The sequence below is a fragment of the Doryrhamphus excisus genome, linkage group LG2 (assembly GCF_037039965.1).
Source record: "Doryrhamphus excisus strain RoL-2023G ecotype Guam linkage group LG2, RoL_Dexc_Guam_v1.1, whole genome shotgun sequence".
NCBI lineage: Eukaryota > Metazoa > Chordata > Actinopteri > Syngnathiformes > Syngnathidae > Doryrhamphus > Doryrhamphus excisus.
In genome coordinates this window covers 4,782,389-4,803,039 of record NC_136358.1, presented here as the reverse complement: position 1 = coordinate 4,803,039, position 20,651 = coordinate 4,782,389, and the positions used below count along the sequence as shown (strand labels likewise).

Below are 20,651 nucleotides of genomic sequence, written 5' to 3'. Positions count from 1 at the left end.
CTAAAATATGTGAAGAATGTTTTAACTTTTTTTTTTCTTTGGAAAGCTTCAGTTGCATTTTTCATCTCATGTGAAATCATTTCATTTTTAGTTGTAATGTTTTTGTCCAGATGCACAATCAGCTATGTAGCTTTGCTGACATCCTATTTTTTCTTTCCCTCTCAATTTGAAAAGCTGTGAAGTTGAACTCATGGTAACATCCCAAGCGTTTTTTGCTGTGAGGAGGTGGCCATCTTTTGTGCCGGATAATAAAACAAATGTTGAAAGCAGACGTGACTTACTGTGACTTGCTCAACTGAACGGAAGCATTCCTGTTCAACACACATTTTATTGAGTCAAATATTGGACTGTACATCCCTGCCACTTGTGAAATAGACAACACACACAAAGGCAATGTGAAGTCATAAAGTCAACAAGAGGTGAAAGTCTTCCAGAAGAAGTTGCGGCAACCTGCCTTGCGCTCTCTCTGTGAGACGGGGAGTTGTCGCCGCATCACCCTGACACCCAGCTCGCCTGCCAGCTCAGGGAGCGTGTCGGTTCTTCCGGCTGCCAGTTGGTAGATGAGCCTCAGTAGCAGGGAGCGAGCCAAGGCCTAAAAAAAGCAGAAAAGGTGAAGAAAGGCACCTACAAACTTTGTAGGTACAACATTTAGGGTGCATGATGTGTCCCACCTTGTCCTGTTCCATGTCCGCTCTGAGGGTCTCTGCCAACAGATCTGCGCCTCTCGGGGCGCCACTGACCCGCACCATCAGTCCACCAGACAGTAGAACCAGCAGCAGCATGTGCACCTGCAGCTGAAGCATCTCCACAAGACTCTTCAACTGGTGTGACGATCAATGCGGTGTGTTGGCGATGAGCTGATAAATAGTCTCCTTCGTCCTAAGATCCTCCTCATCCTCCAACTGACACTGGCACGCCATTGGCTGAGGCGAGTGGCTGCGGGGGAGCTCGGAGTTGTATTGGAGAAAGTGTCACCAAAACGGAGATGATTTGATGCGATGACCAAATTAGACAATTCAAAGCTCTGTTTTGTTTATGTTTTTTTTTTTTTATGAAAAAGTGAATATTAAATGTTTTAGTTGTGTCACTCAAAATTAGCTGCTCCATCTTCAGAAGGTGTCCAAGCGCAACATGAGGCCTCGCACGCTGTGGCACTTTGTTAGTGACACACAGTGACTCAAATGTTAATGAGACCGCCTGGACACGATGAAGCAGGCCGACACTCCACCAACCTTCCTGCCGTCAGCTTTAGTCAGTGGAGTAAACATGGAGAGCAATTATCCAAATGTCAGGCCATTGTTGACTGCATGTGAAGCTATTATCATGAATGAACTCACCCAGCCGATTCTTGACCTTAATGACTAACCGAACAACCTCTGACTTCCTTTGTCTCCTCTCACGGATCAGCGGGATGACTTTAATCATAATAAGTCTTGACTTCAGGTGGCCAAAGACTGCGGGTGTCCAGTGAGTGATCACATGACCTGTTGCCAACGCCATGCAGGATAGTGTTAATATGTTGTAAGCTTGTCAGGGTTCATTTGAACATCCTCACCTCTCTGCCCATGTGGGCGGACAAGCAAACAAATGCACTAACTGGACACAACAACTGCAAGGTCCGCCTTTAAAAAGGATTATGTTTGAATCTGACAGTGACAGATAACGATATTAGTTTCAAAATATATTTAGGATTGTAATATTTTAGCTCTCTGATGCCAAATTATGTAAGTTATTATGATATAGTGCAGTTCAGTGGATAAATATTACATTTTCAATTCAATTCTTGGTCAATTAAATTGTATTCATTTACAACCATTCATTCATTTTCCACTGCTTTTTCCTCACGAGGATCGCGGGGGCCTATCCCAGCTGTCTTTGGGCGCGAGGCGGGGTACACCCTGGACTGTACGCCAGCCAATCACAGGGCACATATAGACAAACAACCATTCACACTCACATTCATACTTATGGACAATTTGGAGTCCTAGCATGTTTTTGTAATGTGGGAGGAAATCGCAAACTCCACACAGAAATGGCCGAGGGTGGAATTGAACCCTGGTCTCCTAGCTGTGAGGCCTGCGCGCTAACCACTCGACCGCCATGCTGCCCAATTTACAGCCATGTATTACCTTAATTTAGTAGCAGGCATTTATCACAATCATGGGCAGATCCACAACAATAGAAGTCCACAATAGAACAATAAACATACACAAGCATTATACACTCTATTGTTGACATTTATAAACAAAACATTGAAGAGCAGCCCACATACAGTATAGTAGTACATGCCCCCTAGACGTAAGACAAGTCCACTCATTGTGTGTTTGGAGCCTATCCTCATTGCAGCGTTGTGTATTGTAAACAGGAAATGATCATCAGCCTGCAGCTGAACACATCCTCCACACCACCTTGATCCTTAATGGCTTCAAATGACACTTTTTTTCACCCAAAAATATAAGAGCACCAGCACTGTTTAAAGTTAGTTAAGTTAAACTTAGCCCGAAAAGTTAAAGTGGCTGTCACTCATTCACAACCTATGCACCAGCACACGCCTGCAGTGTGGACACATAAACATATGCAGGCTCAGAGAACTAGTATAATAACTAGTATATAATAAATATACTTGTGTTGACAAGGCAGGTGTTGACAAGACACAACTGATTGATTGCTAATGACTGTCACCCTCTGACCTGGGGCCTCTGATTGGCTAGTTTATTTGCTAAAAAGTCTCACCTGAGCAAGGACGCCTTAGACTTGTGTTGGTTAAGTGTAGTTTGCAAGTGCACAGACACTCACCAGCAACGATGGAACCTTTCTTCTACTTTGGGTAAGGAAGAAGATGCTGAGAGACATTTAATATGCTTCTGTTGTGTGTTTTGCCTTGCAGGATGATGTCCTTCCTGATGTCAGTGTTGGTGTCCTGTGATCCTGTCCCTGAAGGTACCTGATAAAAACATAAAGATCAGCATAAGAGCATGCATTTGAAGCATATTTGTGTGCTTCCAGGTGTCGTTCACATGGATTGTCATGAGCGTTACTTCATGATAGCTGTGGATCGCTCTTTTGCTGGGGATGAAGCTCGCTTTGAGGCTGTCGGTAAGCCCTGCATGACCTTAAAGTAATTTGATCTTAATCTGTTAGAACAGTAGAATCAACTGTATGGACAAATATACTGGGACAGTATGTCAAAAAAGTAGACTTTACATAACAGTACTTGCAAGTCTTTTTGAAGAACACATAAGAAAAGCTTGGGTAAGCCAACACTGCCATCAAGTGGCCAACTGATGCAAAGATGTACGTCCTTCACAGGACTGACAGTTTGATGTTCAGCTTTCTTGAACACACTTCAGTGTTCATAGTCAATTTGGCTTTAGAGCAGGGGTCTCAAACTCAGTTTACCTGGGGGCCACTGGAGCTAGGGTCTGGGCAAGGCTGGGCCGCATCAGGTTTTCAAAAAAAAACAAAAACGCATTTATTAAAAACAGAAAAATATACAAACTTTTTCAGTGCTTTGGTTCCGATTTTCTACAATAAAAGCTCTGCTAAAACATTCCACTGTTCTCAAATATCTTAATTTTTATTTTTCTGCACAAAATAAGATTAAAAATAAAGAAAATCAATCAGTAATAAATAAATATAATAATAATAATAATAATAATAATAATAATAATAATAATAATAATAACTTAAGGAACCACATATAGTTGGTGGGTAGACAAATAATTTTTTTCTGATTTAAAATTAACAAAGCATTATTAGAGCCCTCTAGACATGACAAAACACGACTATAGTCACATTTAACCTTTTTTTTTTTTTATTTACAACATATTGCGCAACTGCAGGGTCTTGACACACATGCTAACTCGCAAACTAGAGAGCTAGCGACCTAAACGGTAGCCTCCAAGTTATTTCCTTTAAACTTAAATAGCCAAAAACTTACCACTTCCACACAGATGGGGAGGATAACTATTAAGTTATTTAACCTTTAACATGAACATTAATCAAACGTAATAATATTTTCTGGGTACATGATACCATACAGCATCTATATCAAACCTGCGCGGGCCGCACTAACATTAAACTTTCATATCAAGGCGGGGGCCTCAAACTAGTGTCCTGCGGGCCACATTTGGCCCGCGAGCCATGTGTTTGAGACCCCTGCTTTATAGGTAACTTATGGAATTTCACTCACTTGAACATTTTATCGCTGCATTCTAAGTTGATGGTAATCTAATAAAGAAATCAAAAGGTAAAAATAATCAACCAATGCAAGGTTTTAAGGTGAAATGCAGAAGAGCTAAATTCTACTCTGAAAGTCAAAGTGTTAAGGGGAGTGTTTTGAGGATTTTGGTCCATAAAGTGATACAGCGCCAAGAAATATGCATGTTCTTCCAGACAGGACCGGTGTGTACGCCATAACAAAGTCATATGCAGCCAGTTGTGGTTACAGCATCGCTGTTCTTCCATCAAGTAGCTACCTAGTGCTTCGTGCATCTTACTTCAGCTGTCACACGGCCAACCAGGTACTTCATGCAATCATGCAAAAGCCAACACCATTGCTGTTTTATTCTTTGTAATGACGCTGTGGTTTTAGGATGATCAAGTGTTCACGTTCAACTTCAACCTGCTGGCGAGGCGTGATGGTGCTGAGGCTGTCTATGCTCTTAATAAGACCTGCTTACCCCTGTTGCCGTGGTGTCCTCGAGAGGTCACCTGCGAGGTCAACTACATGGAGGTGGGCAAAGGCCGCTTGTCGTGGCCTCCAGTGGTCCACTTCCACATGTTTGGTGCTTTTTCTGCAGGTGTCTGTGAGGAGCGAAATCACATGTGCTGCTGGGACACGGAAAGATGACTGGAACACTCTCGCAACTGTATGTTGGAGCTCCTTATTATGCAAAACCTAATATAAGAGTCAAGTATCCTACATTTGAGTGAGGACTCTAATGCTTTTTCCTTCAATATGTCCTTAAGGGAAAAACACTCCTTCCTTGTTGACATGCCATCTTTCTTTGATTGTCCCTAGCTCAATGAACTAACTGCATTTATACGGCCACCACATTGTAAAAAGGCAGGCTTTGCTATGCATCTTAAAATGCAAACGGCCATCATTCAGCTACAGGTGTAGCTGTAAATTTGAGCCTGTTTTTCTTCAGCAAATAGGCTAACCTAGCATGGTGGTGCTGTTTTTTAAAATGAGTGTAATGTAAGCATATAGTACTGTAGCTAAGCTAGTGTTGCTAATATTTTATTTGTGATGGGATTTGGAGTTTTGAGGTGTACAGTGTTCACTCGTTTACCGTTGGGGTTAAAAAAATGGCCCGCAATCGCTGACATTTGCGATATAGTCAGCTTTTTTAAAATTTACAATTATATAAAGCCTGTAAAAACTGACAAACTTTTCTCAGACTGGCATTAACATTTTCTCCATTTCTCTCGTAAAACGTCCAAAGTTCAAACCTTCATTTGAATTTTAATGATTAGCCTACAAAGTTGGGACACAAATTAAGTGAGTCACAGTATTTCAGTTCCTCTGACCTTGCTAGTTCATCCTGGCGCCAATCCAGTGTAGCATTTTTGCATCCTTGTCAAAAAAATCCTGTTGTCCTTTCGCATTTCCGCATATCTAACAACCGACGATTCATTTATTCCGTATTATGTCATAATTCTCGAGTATAGAACGTTTTGATTAGTTTTGTTGACAGAAAAGTTCCATAGCGTCTCACTGCTAGATGTTTGCTAGCCATTGAACTTAACAGGAGACATATCGCCGAGAAGATTGATTGACAACAGTCTAAGGTGCCTTAGCCAATCAGGATGCAGAACACAATGTGCGGGTTCTGCCTGAGCCAATCAGGACGCAAATTAATTAAATTGTCTGACCAGTGATATTTGATGATGGAGGTTCCAGCACTTTACAAAACGGCAAAATTGTATAAGATTTCCGCGCTAAAGACTTGTGATGTAAGTTGAGGTATTTTATTCTGTAGACTTCCTCTTATTGAACAGTTTATACAACGGCATAAAGCAGGCTTTGCTAACATCTTGACACCTGGTTCTATGCCCACCATTAGATGGCGCTGCAAGTCATGCTTTCAAAGTGAATGGGCCAAACCTAGCATGATAAAATGACTTGCACTGTAGCTCTTATAGCGTTGCCATTGCTATTTAATGACATTTGACTCATTTTAAGTGATGAATTAAATCATTAGCAATATTTTGTTGAGCTTGTTTAGAAGCTAGCAAAACTATTGTGCTGACTTCACTGGGTTATTGTATACAATGGCAAAGCAGGCTTTTTCTGGGAGCATTAAAGCCAGATGTATGTGCTAAACTGCATGTTTCAAGTAGTGTCCTTTTTCATATCATCTTCGCCAGGCACACAGCTCATCCACTTCAGACTGGCAGGTTATGTTCCAGACGGATGTGGAGCCGATGGCACCTATGAGCCTCTCGGACGCTCGTGAGAAAGGTTACGTGTTTGAACTGACCGACAGCAGGCTGATCTTCCGCACACCCTACGGACAGCCACACTCTACAATTTCCATGGTAACAGAAATGTAGTGCTACTCTTCTAAAGAGCTTTAGTGCTAACAACTGTCTCATCAGGTGAATGGCATCCCTGTGGAGGTGGTCCATGCTACTCTGTTCTCCAGGCAAAGCTGGTTTGTCATCATGGTAGACCTGCTGGCTGTCTGCTCCATTCGTCTGTATCTGCTTTTCAATACACCCTTTATTTTGTACATCTGTGTTTTTTTGATTCAACTGCTCTCCAACAGACGAAGGCACTTTTGAGGACGGCCATGTGGTCTTTGAGACCCCAGAGGCGCTGTACCCTGGTTCTGATGCCACGCGGCTCTTTGTTGGACTGAACACTGAACTCCTTGAGCCTTCAGTCTTTGCAATTGAGGAGGACATTGTCATGATGAACGGCACGGTCCAGATCCGAATCCCAGTCAACATGAAGGGTGGACACAGGAAGGTCGGTCATAAAGTTCACCAGTAACCAAAGCGGGTTCAATAATTGATTTCTTCCTCCGTAGAGCTTTGCCAACGATGACCTATACGAGTTCTATACCTTCCATCTCCACCTGGAGCAGCTCTTTGAAGATGAGGAAGAGACCAGGCTCCGTCTTCACAAGATGCTCGTCACACCTTTGCTGCTACACCCTCTTTGCACCCAGAACCAGACAGTGGTGGAGGACCACATGTTCACAGTTTACCTGGGTGACATCCCTGACGATGTGAAGTTGTTGTCCTTTCAGCTCAACGGGCATGAGATGAAGTGGCCTCCTGCCAACACCAGCTCATACACCATCGTTAATGTTGTCCAAACAAACAACGAGCATGGCTACATGCTGAAGGTGCCTTTTGATGACCCTGTAGTTGCACAGGAGGTAATTGTTCTCCCTCTTCACTGCAGGTTCCCCTTTAGTTCCTCACTTAGTTTTCTCTCCTATAGTTCTATACCGTCCATAGTGTAAAGTACAGTCTGGACATAAACTACACTCTTCGTGTTCTCCCCGAAAACGAGCTCTACTACCACTCCTTCAGTGTCTCTGCACTAACCGATGTCTGTAAGTCAACATTAGGCTTCCAAGAACATTGGTGCATTACTTTTTAATAATCAATTTTTTTTCCAGCTCCTCCAGTCCTGGAAGCTGTTTGCTCTGAGACCGGGATTACATTCAGAGTGCACCACAGGCCCTTTGACTTTCTGTGGTTCTTGAGTGTGGGTTCAAAGGCACTAACATCAGAGCTGGCTGCCCAGCGAGGCTACACGATGACAAACGATAGCGCCGCACTGCAGCTTCTTGTACCGCTTTTCACACAGGGCTTCCAGTATGAGGTCAGTGTTAGAATCTGGGCTAGTGTAGAACTCCAGGTGATGAGGTGTTATCTGTTGTAGGACATCACACTGAAGGGCTTCTTGGGGACTTTTGAGCTCCTTGTGAAAGAACGTCAGACCTCAGCTGTGCAACGGTCCATATCCAAGACTTGTCCCTTCACTTCCTCTGAAGTTATTGGTAAGACGTCACTGCAAGGAATTATGGCCTTTTCATGTTTGCTGACACTCGTCTTTGTAGCGTGTTCCATGGATGGAAGGATGACTGTGCTAGCAGACTTGTCTCTAATCACACCAAGTGGTGCCACTCCATCGAGAAGCAACCTGCTGGATGTCTTCTGCGGTCCAGTAGAGGCTGACAACACCAAGGCACTTTTCTCCTTTCCATTAAATGGCTGTAGCTCCAAAGTCGAGGTACTTTTACACCACTGCCCTGACCTTTCCACAATTTGTGTCCATTAATTTCTTGTTCCTCTGCAGCTCAGCAAGGGAGATGTAATCTATGAAAATGAGATTTTCTACAACAGCAAACATGACGGGGAGAGGTTTGTGCATGGCAGTCGTGCACCTCTCCAGTTTATTTGCATGTTACACCTGATGTTCCTGTTGATGCAGGGTGGTGGTGCGGTGCACATATCCTCTAGATGGCCTCCACAGGCTCTTCTCCATGCACAGGTTTGACTCAGACAGCCCAGGCATTGGCAGCATCATCCACAGCAGCAAGCAGCACAAAGCAGGTACTTGACATAAAACAAAACTTCACCTTAGTTGTCGTCATGAGCATTTTTTTTTTTTTTTTTGGTAAGCTCCGCTCAGGGCCACTACAGCTGTGAAAACGAGAGCCCCTACAACCACGAGAAGCGAGGATGTAAACGCTAAGCTGCTAGCCTCACATGGCAATGTTCGCTACTTTAGGGTGTTGAAAGGTCGAAAACCTCACCCAGATAGGAGGAAAGGCCTCTTCCTTCAAGCAGTAAAACAGGACTTTCTATACAAGTGAAGTGTGGCAATATTTATTTAAAAAAGAAATAAAGCTATTTTAAACTCATCTTTTTGTGTGTGTGGATTGGTTGGCTAAGCTTTTACCTCCTATGACTGATTTACAATGTAGGGCAATGCTCATTTTGTGTGTGGAACACTGTTATTAAAAAGTGGCTTTGTTTGCTTAAAATCTGTCCTATGGTCTTGAAAAATGCTAAATATCAGCTATCTAGGCTTCGGGCCCAGTTTACTTGGTATGCATAGTCCAGAATTTTCACTATCACCCACTCCAGATCTGATTAAATTACTTATCAAGTATCAAAATGGCATTATTTAAATAACTAGATTTTTTTTAAAAATTTTGATCCTAATGAGGAAAGTGGTATAAAAGATGGATGGATCAGGCATTGGCCGATATACCTAAAAGAAATGGCCCCTGAGCTGACAAACATACAGTAAAATAGCCAGAGGAGGGCGCTAAAGTAATCGCCACCACTTCGTCTTACTTCCATGACACCGCCAAACTCCACAAAACCTTCAACCATGAGTGACTATGTAAGTGTTATCACCGTTTCTACATGCATTGCACGTTGTAAATAAAGCTAAAGCTAATTAGCGTGGACGCCACCCCAAACAGTCGTCCCCCCGGCCTGCTGTCCTGCCCCACTGTTCCAACAGGACCCTGTCCCACCCTTCCTTCATGCCTCTGTACATGACTGCTAAAGGCAGCTTGTACCCCTTCCAAACAGGTGAGTCGGTGTTTACCTGCATTCAATCTCGTCAGCTGCAGTGACGTTCGCTCCTCTTTAGTTCCTTGCCTCAGCCCTCAAGAGGTCTTCTACAATGAACCCACCCAATGGGGGAAAAGGATCCCCAACACTGTGGCAAATTCGGAGGTAAACATTTAGCTTTCTGGTTAATGTAAGGCACATATTAAAAAATGTTTACATTTTTTTTTTAAATATACCAGATATAGTGTATGGACATTTAAAGACAAAAAACATTACATTAGCTATTGTATCAACTAGTTATGAGGAACTGTACTCCTTTTACTGGCTCTACTTCTTATGTCCTACTCCCTGAAATTATTCATTCATTGATTCATTTTCTACCACTTTTTCCCCACGAGGGTTGCAAGGGGTGCTGGAGCCTATCCCAGCTGTCAGGGTACACCCTGGACTGGTCGCCAGCCAATCACAGGGCACATATAGACAAACAACCATTCACACTCACATTCATACCTATGGACAATTTGGAGTCACCAATTAACCTAGCATGTTTTTGGAATGTGGGAGGAAACCGGAGTACGCTTGCACAGGGAGAACATGCAAAATCCACACAGAGATGGCCGAGGGTGGAATTGAACCCTTGTCTCCTAGCTGTGAGGTCTGCACGCTAACCACTAGACCGCCGTGCCACCCTCCCTGAAATTAATTGGTACTCAATTCGCTGGAGTCCCTCCTCACAAAGTGCATGTTCAACAATTTCGACCCTCTTCAGGCACCCATGAGTCCTTGTGAACCTGAAGCCGACTTGAGGAAAGGACCAGATTTGGTGCTTTTTCACAGGATATTAGATTTATACAAAAATGCTGTTAGACAAATTGTCATTTGGGTGAGTATGTGAACAAGAGAGGCGTACCCGTGAGTTCCAAAAGTTGACAAAACGTAATCCTGATGTCACAAAACATTCAACACCGAGTACATTTGGGATCTCATTCCAAAAGGTGTCATCAGTCTACACCCAATATCTTTCTGTAATTACAGACTGCCATGGAAAACCCCGGTAAATATAGTGTAGATCCAGATTGTTAGCATTCCAAGACAGGGAATTTTTCAACAGTTTCTCGGCAAGATCGCTCACCTGAAAATTCCCACTTCTCTCTAGTTGGAGTTGAGTTTGTTTCAGCTCAACACTCCACCGCCGATTGTGTCCTCGCGTGAAGCTCCAAAGCAAGCAGATCCCAAGCAGAGAGAGCCGGGCAGCTCCAATGTCTGTCCGTTAGGTGATCTAACCCAGGGGGTCATCCAGCTGAATGGGGCTGAGATCCTGGCCATCACTTGTTCCATAGAATTGCACCACAAGGTGGAGGTGGAATCAACCAGCACTGCGGAGGCTTCATTGGGGTGCGGGGACACCAGCGGCCTCGGGGAGCATTCTGGCTCAGCAGCAGGAGATGGAAGGTGGTCCGATGCTGAGCTTGAGGCAGCTCACACCCTCTTGGGAGGCTTTGGTCTTGGAGACGAGGGCACAGGTGTGTTTCAAAGGTGTCCTGATGGAGGGACAGAAGAACCTCATAGCTGCAAACCAGAACGGATGGAGGTCATGCTGATAGATGCCGTGGAGATCTATGAGGAGTACCTCATACCTCTCCCCCTACCTTTTTTACCTCTTTAGGACTTCCCTTAAGTCCTCATAACAATTAAGTTTGCCCGGGAGGCATCAGACATGTGTTCAATGGTTCATGTGCACATTTGACATCTTCAACAATTACTTCATATTCTAGTTACACTTTTATTGTGTGTGTTGTAAACCTGCTAGCAGCACGTTGTCTATTTACAGAAATAATCTTACGCAAGGTGGCTAATATGTTACAGTTAAAGTCTTAGATTTGTTTTTTTTTTCCACTTCCGAACATGACAGGAAGAATCTTTTTGTTGTATTTTACAGTTTGTGCTGCTTTTGTTGTTGTGTGTTTGACTTGTTTACAATGTGGTTGCTATGACAGACACACAATCACACATTAAAAGGATGTTCTCTGTACAGGGTCTCCTTGAAACAGTCCGGTTCAAGTTTAGAGTGATGATCATGTCCATCGCGTCATCACTAATCACTGGAAGTAGGGAGATAAAAAAAAAGTCAATGTAAAATGTCACCCTTAAAAAAGGTCCTAGTTCAAGATGCGGCTTTTGTTGTTGGCCACCACGCTAGCCGCCTGAATGACTCTGTAGCGCTCCTTCAGGTTGCGCCTCCTCACGTGCTCATTGGTGATCTCGATGATGTGGTTATCAGGGAACCAACCCTTCTGACCGTCTGACAGGCGGATCCCCTCAAACCAGCCTGGGGGTTGGGAGGGACAGCAAACACAGAAAGGGGCGGGGGAGGGAGGGAGGTGGAGGGGAGATAAAAGCGAAGGTTTTTCTATTGTTCATGCAAGGGAAAAAAAAAAATCAATAAACTGTTAAAAGGATTGCGGCAGTAATGAGGATGACAAGGAAGCAGGGACGGAGCGGCTGTGTTAGTGATGTCATCATCGGGTCTTTGAAAGATAAACTTTCAAAGGAACGTTTTTCTCACCCTCGTTGGTTTTGCGGATGACGTTGACGATCTCAGTGGGCTCCAGGCTGAGCTCATCGGCCTGCTGTGCCACGTACTGCTCCACACACTGCACCTGAGGACAGTCTGACCCCCCCCACACACACACACACTCAAATAAAACACTATAAAAAACACCCAGCAGACGTCACTGTCACTGTGCATGTGCTTACCCCAGACGTCATAGACCACATCATCTTCCTCCTTGCTTGGGAAGGCCGCCATCCACCTATGCATGTCTGGCCTGTTCAAAAAAAGAGGAGTTAATTGGACTTTAAAGGTCCCAAAGTGTCACTATTCCTCAAAAAACAGGAAATTGTCCTTCTAAAAAACATCTTTAAGCTATTTTTAATGCTGTTGCCAGGGAGATTTTGAAAGAAAGGGCATGGACTAACCTGTCCTGTCCTGTATATGTCAGTGGAAATAACGTAAACGACTTAATGACATGCAAAGAGGTGCTTCTCCAAATGAGAATCTGGTTCTTCTCACTGGGACGGTGCTTTGATGAGGCGCTCCATCATGCGGCCATTGTGGTTCTCCAGCAGAATGAGGGTGAAGCAGTTCTCATAGGGCCCGCTGCTCCTCTCCTCTTCCAGGGGCTGCACCTGCACCAGAGACCGATGGGCATAGTCCAACACCACAAAGCGCTCGGCACTGTCGAGACAAAGAGTGGGGACAAGTGCAATGAGGACAAGAATCACCGTTAAAAGCAGCCCTGAAAGAAATCACGTGTCTTACCCTCTCTTGACCGTATTGGCAGTAATGATGAGCAGGTCGTTAAAGAGAAAGAGGTAAATGGGATTGAACTTGACTCTCATGTTGAAGACGGTTCCTCCTCGGGACATTTCCTGGAGCTCTCCCTTCTTCTCCAGAAATCGAGTCTGGGAGATAATGGGAATGGCCTACGAAGTATCCAAGAGAGTATAATACAAATATACACCATGAAATCCAATGCTATGCTGCGTCCACTCACCTTTAGCTTGTCAAACTCCAGAGTTTTAGAGATGAGGATCAACTCCTCCATCTGTTTCATCTTCCCCACCTCTGTATTGCACTCGTCAATGATCTGTGTGCAATCAATGTCAGGTGATCACATGACTCTCTGGATGCGTGAACGCTCGCAAAAGATCCACAATGTCATCCCTGACACCCCTTGTAAACCTCCCACCATTCTTTAAGTCATGCGTGAGGCTGATTCTCCGGTTAAAAGAAAAGTAAAGACACCCCCACAGAAGTAAAAACCAGACTCAAGGATGAAGATGGTATCCTTGACCATGTGTAAGGATCTGCATCTATGAATTCAGCAGTGATAACTTGCATTTTTTAAAAAATTACATTCATTCATTTTCTACAGCGTATACAGGGAAGGTTGCTGCATCTGTTCCAGCGAGAGGCAGGGTACACCCTGGACTGGTCGCCAGCCAATCACAGGGCACATATAGACAAACAACCATTCACACTCACATTCATAAAACACTGAAAACGGGCTGTAGGAAAGGAACTCGTTGGTAAAGCGAGGACCTCCTATAAGTAAGTAAGTAAGTAAGATCTGCGTGTTTACCTTTGAAACAGAGGTCAAAGCCTTGGAGGCCATCCGCTCCTCTTTGGTCCCCTCTTGTGTCCTTTTCAGGATGTTCTGCAATAACAAATAAAGTTTATGAATTTCTTAATTTCTTATTTCTACTACACATGTTTTCTTGTACTGATCTCGCTCACCTCAATGAGCATTTTGATGCGTGTGATGCGCTGGAAGGGCAGCAGCAGGAAGGATGTGAACGGCAGTCGGTGACACTGAGGGGACTCTTGGAGCCGATTGATGATGGTGGCAAACTGCTTGTTGTTCCTATGACGCAGGCGCACACGTGTGTTATTGTATGGCGATGAGTTGTGTCCTGTCTGGGGAAGCAAGACGTACATGAGTCTTGTGTAGGTCTTCTCCTGGTAGATCTGGTTGCGCACGTAGTCGATATAGGCGGGGAAGTTGTGCTGCGCGTGGTAGTGGATGATGTCACAGATGTCAGAGAACACAATGGTCTCAAACACGCGGTCCTCCAGGTCCTTCAAGAACCTACGAGCAGGTTCAGAAGAAAATACTTTTTAGGGCTTTTTATAGATGGATTTCAGTGATGGGTTCAGTATCGCTATTTTATCCGTTACTGTTGCCAAATTGGTACTTCTGACATGGTAATGGTAATGGTTTTATTTCATTTGAACATGCATCAGATTACAATTGAATGCATCACATAATCAGTTCACAGTTCCACATTTCCAAAAGGAGTAGGAAGAAGCAAAGCTTATTAAATCCTACCCCTCCATCTGGTACTTTTACATTTGTTCACTTCCTGCTTTCCATAATATAGTTTAAGGTTTTTTTTGCTGTTGTTTTTTTTTTTTAATAATGCACCTCGTACCGAAGTATGAGGTGATATGAGCATCCAATGACATAATGGTTACCATAGTAACTGTCAATATAGTGATACGTATATATAGCACATCATGACTGGTTCAAGCCTCTTCATCCTTGTATTTAGCAAACATCATGGTGCTGATGCCAGGTATTCAAAAATTATTTTTATAAAAGAAAAAAATATACATTATGTAATTTTGTGACATGCAAGACTGCACTTGCATAATGTAACTAAAATAACCAAGTAATAAATTCCCCCATAAGAAACAATATTTACCACAAATTGTCATAATTATTATAGCAAAACCATCAGCAATACAAAAGACAATGTCCAAAAACAAGACCTGCTTGTATATAATGCTGACGTAATGAAATACAATATGAAAATGATAACTAAATACATGGCTGCACGGCGACCAAGTGTTTAGCGCGTACACCACACACAGAGGAGACCCGAGCTCAATACCACACTCGGCCATCTCTGTGTGGAGTTTCCATGTTCTCCCTGTGCATGCGTGAGTTTTCTCCGGGTACTCCGGTTTCCTCCCACATTCCAAAAACATGCCAGGTTAATTGCCGACTCCAAATTGTCCATAGGTATGAATGTGAGTGTGAATGGTTGTTTGTTTATATGTGCTCTGTGATTGGCTGGGCGACCAAGACAGCTGGGATAGGCTCCAGCACCCCCGCAACCCTTGTGAAGATAAGCAGTAGAAAATGAATAAATGAATGAACTAAATACATTACTTGGAAAGTTTTCTAAATGATTTGCATATGAATGTCTGGCAAAGCTGCACCTTGCTGGTCTGCAACTTGATAATCGGCCCCACTAATCATCTACATTAAATTACACAATTAGACATTACTTGCACAACATCACCTTCAAGATACACATCCCTAGGAATCGTCGGGATCTACTGTATTCCGGTTTCCCTCTTACCTCTCACTGACCTCGCGGACTCTTAGGATGTTGGAAAAGAGGGTTTTCTTGTCCATGAGGACCAGCGTCTCCTCTAACTCCCGATTTTCCAGGAAGTGTTCTGTTAGCACATGGAGCGACCGAAGGTAGGAGGCCTCTGATGTCAAAACCTCAAACATACTCTGCCAGGAAGAGCACAATGTTCAAGTTTGGATAGAAAGAAACAATCCTTTGAATAGGTGAAACCGTCTTACTTCCTGATATTTGCACTGTTCGACTGTGAGCTGCTCCAGGACGCCACTTTCCTGCACCGCTGGCACCTCCCGCCACAGGGTGCTCTGGCGTGTTGCAGGCATCGGGCTGGTTTTGGCGTTGCGGCGGCTCGGCAAGTCCATGGCATAGTCGGCGCTCGTCTGACTGATGTTCCTGCAAACGGTCTGCCGGCGGATCTCCTTGGTGATGACGGTGGCTCGGTACGTCTGGTACAAAGGCTCTGGAGGGGTCACATGACAAGTACGATGGTGTCTATGTGTGTACTGTATTCGTTTGATGTTTTTGAGACTTTGAGTTTTCTTCTCACCATTCTGCAGCCGGGACTTCCAGCTGTTGGAAACATCTGTCTGAATGGGAAGCCTGCAACGGGAATAGCAGGCAATATGAAGGGAATTAACACAGTGACAAGACAGGTGTTGTCTTTGCTTGCTGCTCAAACTCACACTTCTTCCGTCGGCTCGTCCTTCACTCCTTCATCGTCTCCTTCTAAAAAAAACGCCAAGCACATTGTGATCATCATGCACAATCACCTCTCGGCGTTCACAATGAAAGCGCCTGCGACTTACACACCATTTTTCTGTGCACCGGTGTGACTGTTGCCCTTGTTGAGATCCGTCTTTGGAAGTAGCAGTAGGTTTCTGTGAGGCAGCATGGGGCTGGTGTGCTGTGGGGTGCTGCCGTTGCTGCTGGGGGGTGAGGGTCGCAATAAGCTCCTCTCCTCCACCGAAACCTGGGGCACGAGGCAACGAAAGTCCTGAGTAATGGGTATGCGAGGCGGGATGGCAGGCGGGACATCATCCGCCCCTGATCCTGAAGCGCCATCGAGCTGTATCTCTGGAGGCTTAGAGCGGCGAGCTGGTAAGGGCAACTTGACTTGAGGAGCATCCACTTCATGAGTGGTTTTCTTACTCTGACCGGGATCAACCGTACAGATGACGGACTCATAAATACCTTCATTTTTTTCTTCTTGGGGGGTATTGTGGTTGACTGGCACTAGCTGGTTCTGTTTTGGGGAAACAAACGGAGTAAAGTGAGGTCCAGGTTCTGAGCATTTTTTGTGAAGCTCGCCGATTAAAGCATCCAACGAGTTGTGGAACTTTTTCTTTTCTATCTCCGTCTCGACCTCCTCGACCTCAGCTACTTCCTCGTTGCACTTCTCTTCCTCCTCTACATGGTTCTCGTCATCCTTCAATTGCTCCTCCACCTGCTGCTGCTCCTTCACCTCCTCCTCCTCGGAGATGCTGCATTGTTCCTCTGCACCCACACTGTCGTCCTCCCCTTTCACTGGCACCCACACCAGCTTCATGCCGGGTCGCTGGATGTGGCACACACAGCTGCAACTCGGGTCGCAGCAGGAACCCAGAGAGCTATCTGGACCATCCTCGCTCTCCTCTTTCCCGGCCGACTGAGCCTCCACCTCTTTCCCATCAGGCTCTGCAGGGGAGGAACATCAGGACATTAGGACCGCTCAGATGTGCACCAATAGGCCACTAACCACCACCACAACCACTCCACTTTTGTATTTGATTGTCTAGTCAGCACAGTGAGGAAATGGTGTCTTCAAACATTAATGGCCAATTTAGAGGACTGCTAGGCTAAAATCCAACATGGATATATTGGAGAAAGGGGTGTGAGGTACTGGAACTACAATGCGTTACTCACTTCTCTGTTTCTAAATTGAAACAAAGAAGTGACGTCTTTTCGTCAAAAACATCACAACTATAAAGCCACACGCAAAATATCAGCAGTTGTGTTCCCGTTTTGTCAGGGCAGGAACACAACTAAAAGGTCACTCAGTGGTTCAATTTGACTCCTAGCCTTTACATTAGTGTTTCACACAGCATTAAAAAGACATACTTGTTAAATTAAATCGCATTAAATGCAACTATGAAATTGCATTAAATGCAATTATTAAATCACATTAAATGCAAATCTAGTCAGGTGAGCAACAGAACCTGTTATTGGAACACATGCGCCACACCTTCAGCATGTGGGAATCTCCAAATTATATGTTTTTTTTCCTGTACCCAATTAGTGCACACATGCAAACACTTGTGCACAAGCTTGACTGGTGATCGCCGCCAGCAAGACCGTTTTTCTTGCAGTTATTGCTGACTTGGCATTGTGATCTGTCTATTTTTCCTAAGCGGGATATTAAAGATGAGCTTGAAAGTGGTGTGTACCTGATCGACTTTGTTCGCTGCAGACACTGTCAGCGTCCTCTGAATCCGTGCTCTTCACATGCGGGAGGCGGGTCCTCTTCTTGGGCAGTGGAGGCGGCCCGCTTGTGGCGGAGGGTTTTGGTTTTATCACAGGCTGCTTTCTCATGGGTATCCGTGGCTCCACGCTCTCTGCGCTTTTGTCCAGCGTAACCTTGCTTTTGGTGAACTTGTTTACGATCCTCTTCACGTTCACACTGGAGGGGCTGGAAGAGCGTTCGCTCTCATCACAAGGTGGGAGGGAGGCGGTTCGTTCGGTCGGTTTCGGGGGGATGTCCGGACGAGGTTTGACCTCAGCTGACTGGGATGCAGATTGCTGAGATGCTTCCTGGGTGAACATGGTGAGTGGGGGAGGATGCCTTCGCTGGTGAGGTGCTTCAAATCAGAGGCCAGGCTCTGAATGTTCTCCTGAACAGGTCATCCACACCTGGTGAGAACAGGGAGACAGATGTTAGAGTAACTGGGGTGGTTTGCAGGGTTGAGAGTGTTCCTCTTTGAAGAAAAAAAAAACAGGCTAGAAATGAAAGAGAAAAGTGGATTAAAAATATAGCTGAGCATTCCTTAAAAGCCTAACAGTGTCATCCTCCAAAAAGGTTCTGTGGAAATGAGTTAATGTTAGACAAACACAACCAGTATGGCAATCCTTTGTTCACCGTGGCAACCTTCTGTAATACAATCAGACCTTGAGTTATTATAAACAAACCCAACCTCCTTAGTGCCTGAAGAGGAAAAAATGAACTTTGCACCATGAAGAGGTCCACTCCTTATCCCTGCAGCTCAAGTACTGAAACAACGGTGCCTCTGTGAAACCTTCCGAATCCAAATAAGTTTCATTATTAATGAAAGTGTTTCGCATTAAAGCCTGAATAAATCAAAACAGACAAACCAAACCTCGCAAAACTGGCAAACTGTCATCATCTTATAGGAAAAACAATGACGTCAGCTGCTAATACAAGCACGTGAGCCATGGCGGGAATCGTGCTGGCAAGACAGCTACTGAGGTAAACACCGGGGAGGAATAATTACAGCAGTCAGCTGTGCAAACACCCATAGTTGATTCATGTTGTTTATTTGGCTTTGTATATCATTCACCAGGTGCATTCACTTCACATAAAATAGTATTTTAAAATAGAAGCGGATAAAAAAACAAAGATGACTTCCGGCCGACCGATGGCTGCTTGTTTTTGAGAACGTAAACCATCTTGTCGGACCAGTTTGGAAAGCGACGTGTGCCACCGACTCAGTCAACTTGTTCCAAAAAAGACAAGGGGAGGTTTCAGGTTTCATTTAGGATTTTTTTTTTTAGGGGGTAGATGATTTTTAACACTATTGAGGCATGACTGCATACATTTTACTGTCATCTATTGTCTATTGTGCAATGAGCCACAATGTACTTCAGATATTTGAACAGTAAGCGCTTCTGACATCTCTTCCTTGACCTGTTTAGTTCTATAGCTACTTTCTCTAGTTGAATGGACACTGAACAAACACTCAGGCTGGGTCAGTGGGACACTCATTCATCACTGGGAAGTGTGGGTTTGTACTGTAACACCAATATGTATCAAATATGGTATAGTGTCTCAAATCAGGGCAGCCCGAGAACAATCCTTAAGTGCTTCCATTAACACAATGCTGTGTGTGTATACCATCTGTTGTGGAAGGCTATGAGTCAGTGTGCATTAAATGGGTGGGGGGGGGGGTTAAGAACTGACATGCATCAACATTAATAATAGTAGAGGGAAGACATCCACAATGGAAATGTGTGTGTTTGTCATTAAAAGCGTGCTTCTTCCTACTCCTGTTCAAACATGTTGACTTGTGTAGGGGGCAAACATGTGATGTTCCTCGGTGTATGTTGTTAAACATGTTTCGGATTGTGTAGCATTGTATACCAAGCTTGCAGTCTCACGATGAGACCAATTAACTATCAATTAGCATACTTTGCATCCAATTTACAGTAACAAACAGTGACAAATAAAGCTGTTTTTCTTATTCCATTGCAGTCTTATTGTGCATGTATTCGCAGTGTGTAGAAATGTTGCAAGTATTCCCATGATGTTCCACAGTTACACAAGTGATTCAATTGTGATTTTTTTAAAGCCCTGGAGGCGATCGGGTGCGTTCAGTTTGGACTTTCCACAGCTTCTGTGTAGTTTTCAGTTGCGAGAAAAAACGTTAAATAAAGTTTATAAAACAAAGAGAACTCACCAGGATGATTGAGACGTGTAGGAGTATCGCTCTTCAGTCATTGGGCTCCAACATTGTTAGCCCGGACAACAATAGTTACTAATCTGGTGTATTAAAAGTCCATTCGTACGACAAGCAGCTTTAAAATACAAGAGAAGATTTTAAAATATGTAACAAAAAATGTTTTTAAAAAAAATAAAACATCGATCACTCATTGATGTGCCTTCTTTGTTGCCGGCAGAGAGAGTGTGTGGAGCGGAGGAGAGCCAGGACAACAACAACGCCCCCAATGGTCTACAAGTGATCACGCTAGACGGACCAAAGACTCAACATATAAAACAAATTACTTACCGTTCACTTCCGTAGTACGCTATGTGCGGGTTTGGCCGCCATGATGCTAAGCAAAATCCTGAAACACTATTACACACTATTCCGCAATAACTTGCTATGAAATGCTCAGGTAGGGACATGAAAAATGGTGTCGGTTTAATACATCAAACACACAGT

At 44.2% G+C, this 20,651-nt stretch overlaps 4 protein-coding genes across 5 annotated transcripts; 2 read left to right on the top strand and 2 right to left on the bottom strand.

The window, feature by feature from the left end:
- Positions 1 to 228: 228 nt before the first annotated feature.
- sst5 (somatostatin 5) lies at positions 229 to 836 on the bottom strand. Its single transcript, XM_058068091.2, has 2 exons — positions 672 to 836; positions 229 to 592 (listed from the first exon to the last, which is right to left on the bottom strand). The coding sequence occupies exons 1-2, from the start codon at positions 801 to 803 to the stop codon at positions 410 to 412; spliced, it is 315 nt and encodes a 104-aa protein (XP_057924074.2). The 5' UTR covers positions 804 to 836; the 3' UTR covers positions 229 to 409.
- Positions 837 to 2,684: 1,848 nt separating this feature from the next.
- Positions 2,685 to 8,884, top strand: LOC131125913 (uncharacterized). Its single transcript, XM_058067950.2, has 17 exons — positions 2,685 to 2,827; positions 2,888 to 2,940; positions 3,007 to 3,096; positions 4,396 to 4,523; positions 4,595 to 4,735; positions 4,803 to 4,871; positions 6,376 to 6,546; positions 6,607 to 6,703; positions 6,777 to 6,979; positions 7,041 to 7,394; positions 7,460 to 7,574; positions 7,641 to 7,846; positions 7,907 to 8,024; positions 8,085 to 8,257; positions 8,324 to 8,388; positions 8,459 to 8,580; positions 8,650 to 8,884. Exons 1-17 carry the CDS (start codon positions 2,805 to 2,807, stop codon positions 8,841 to 8,843), a joined length of 2,322 nt encoding a protein of 773 aa, XP_057923933.2. The 5' UTR covers positions 2,685 to 2,804; the 3' UTR covers positions 8,844 to 8,884.
- A 363-nt stretch (positions 8,885 to 9,247) lies between these two features.
- Positions 9,248 to 11,221, top strand: LOC131125971 (uncharacterized). Its single transcript, XM_058068072.2, has 4 exons — positions 9,248 to 9,379; positions 9,462 to 9,573; positions 9,635 to 9,720; positions 10,712 to 11,221. The coding sequence occupies exons 1-4, from the start codon at positions 9,335 to 9,337 to the stop codon at positions 11,219 to 11,221; spliced, it is 753 nt and encodes a 250-aa protein (XP_057924055.2). The 5' UTR covers positions 9,248 to 9,334.
- On the bottom strand, positions 10,421 to 20,511 carry arhgef15b (Rho guanine nucleotide exchange factor 15b). Of its 2 annotated transcripts, XM_078795989.1 has the most exons (17): positions 20,166 to 20,511; positions 17,922 to 18,384; positions 16,309 to 17,172; positions 16,182 to 16,224; positions 16,046 to 16,098; positions 15,720 to 15,958; positions 15,487 to 15,647; positions 14,055 to 14,207; positions 13,856 to 13,982; positions 13,701 to 13,775; positions 13,113 to 13,205; positions 12,878 to 13,041; positions 12,629 to 12,793; positions 12,313 to 12,383; positions 12,122 to 12,226; positions 11,802 to 11,884; positions 10,421 to 11,657 (listed from the first exon to the last, which is right to left on the bottom strand). In XM_078795989.1, the coding sequence occupies exons 2-17, from the start codon at positions 18,295 to 18,297 to the stop codon at positions 11,655 to 11,657; spliced, it is 2,775 nt and encodes a 924-aa protein (XP_078652115.1). In that variant the 5' UTR covers positions 18,298 to 18,384; positions 20,166 to 20,511; the 3' UTR covers positions 10,421 to 11,654. The 2 variants fall into 2 exon arrangements, with proteins under 2 accessions (XP_078652115.1, XP_057923892.2); XM_058067909.2 differs by having other exon boundaries at positions 10,421 to 11,884; positions 20,166 to 20,506.
- Between the last annotated feature and the right edge of the window lie 140 nt (positions 20,512 to 20,651).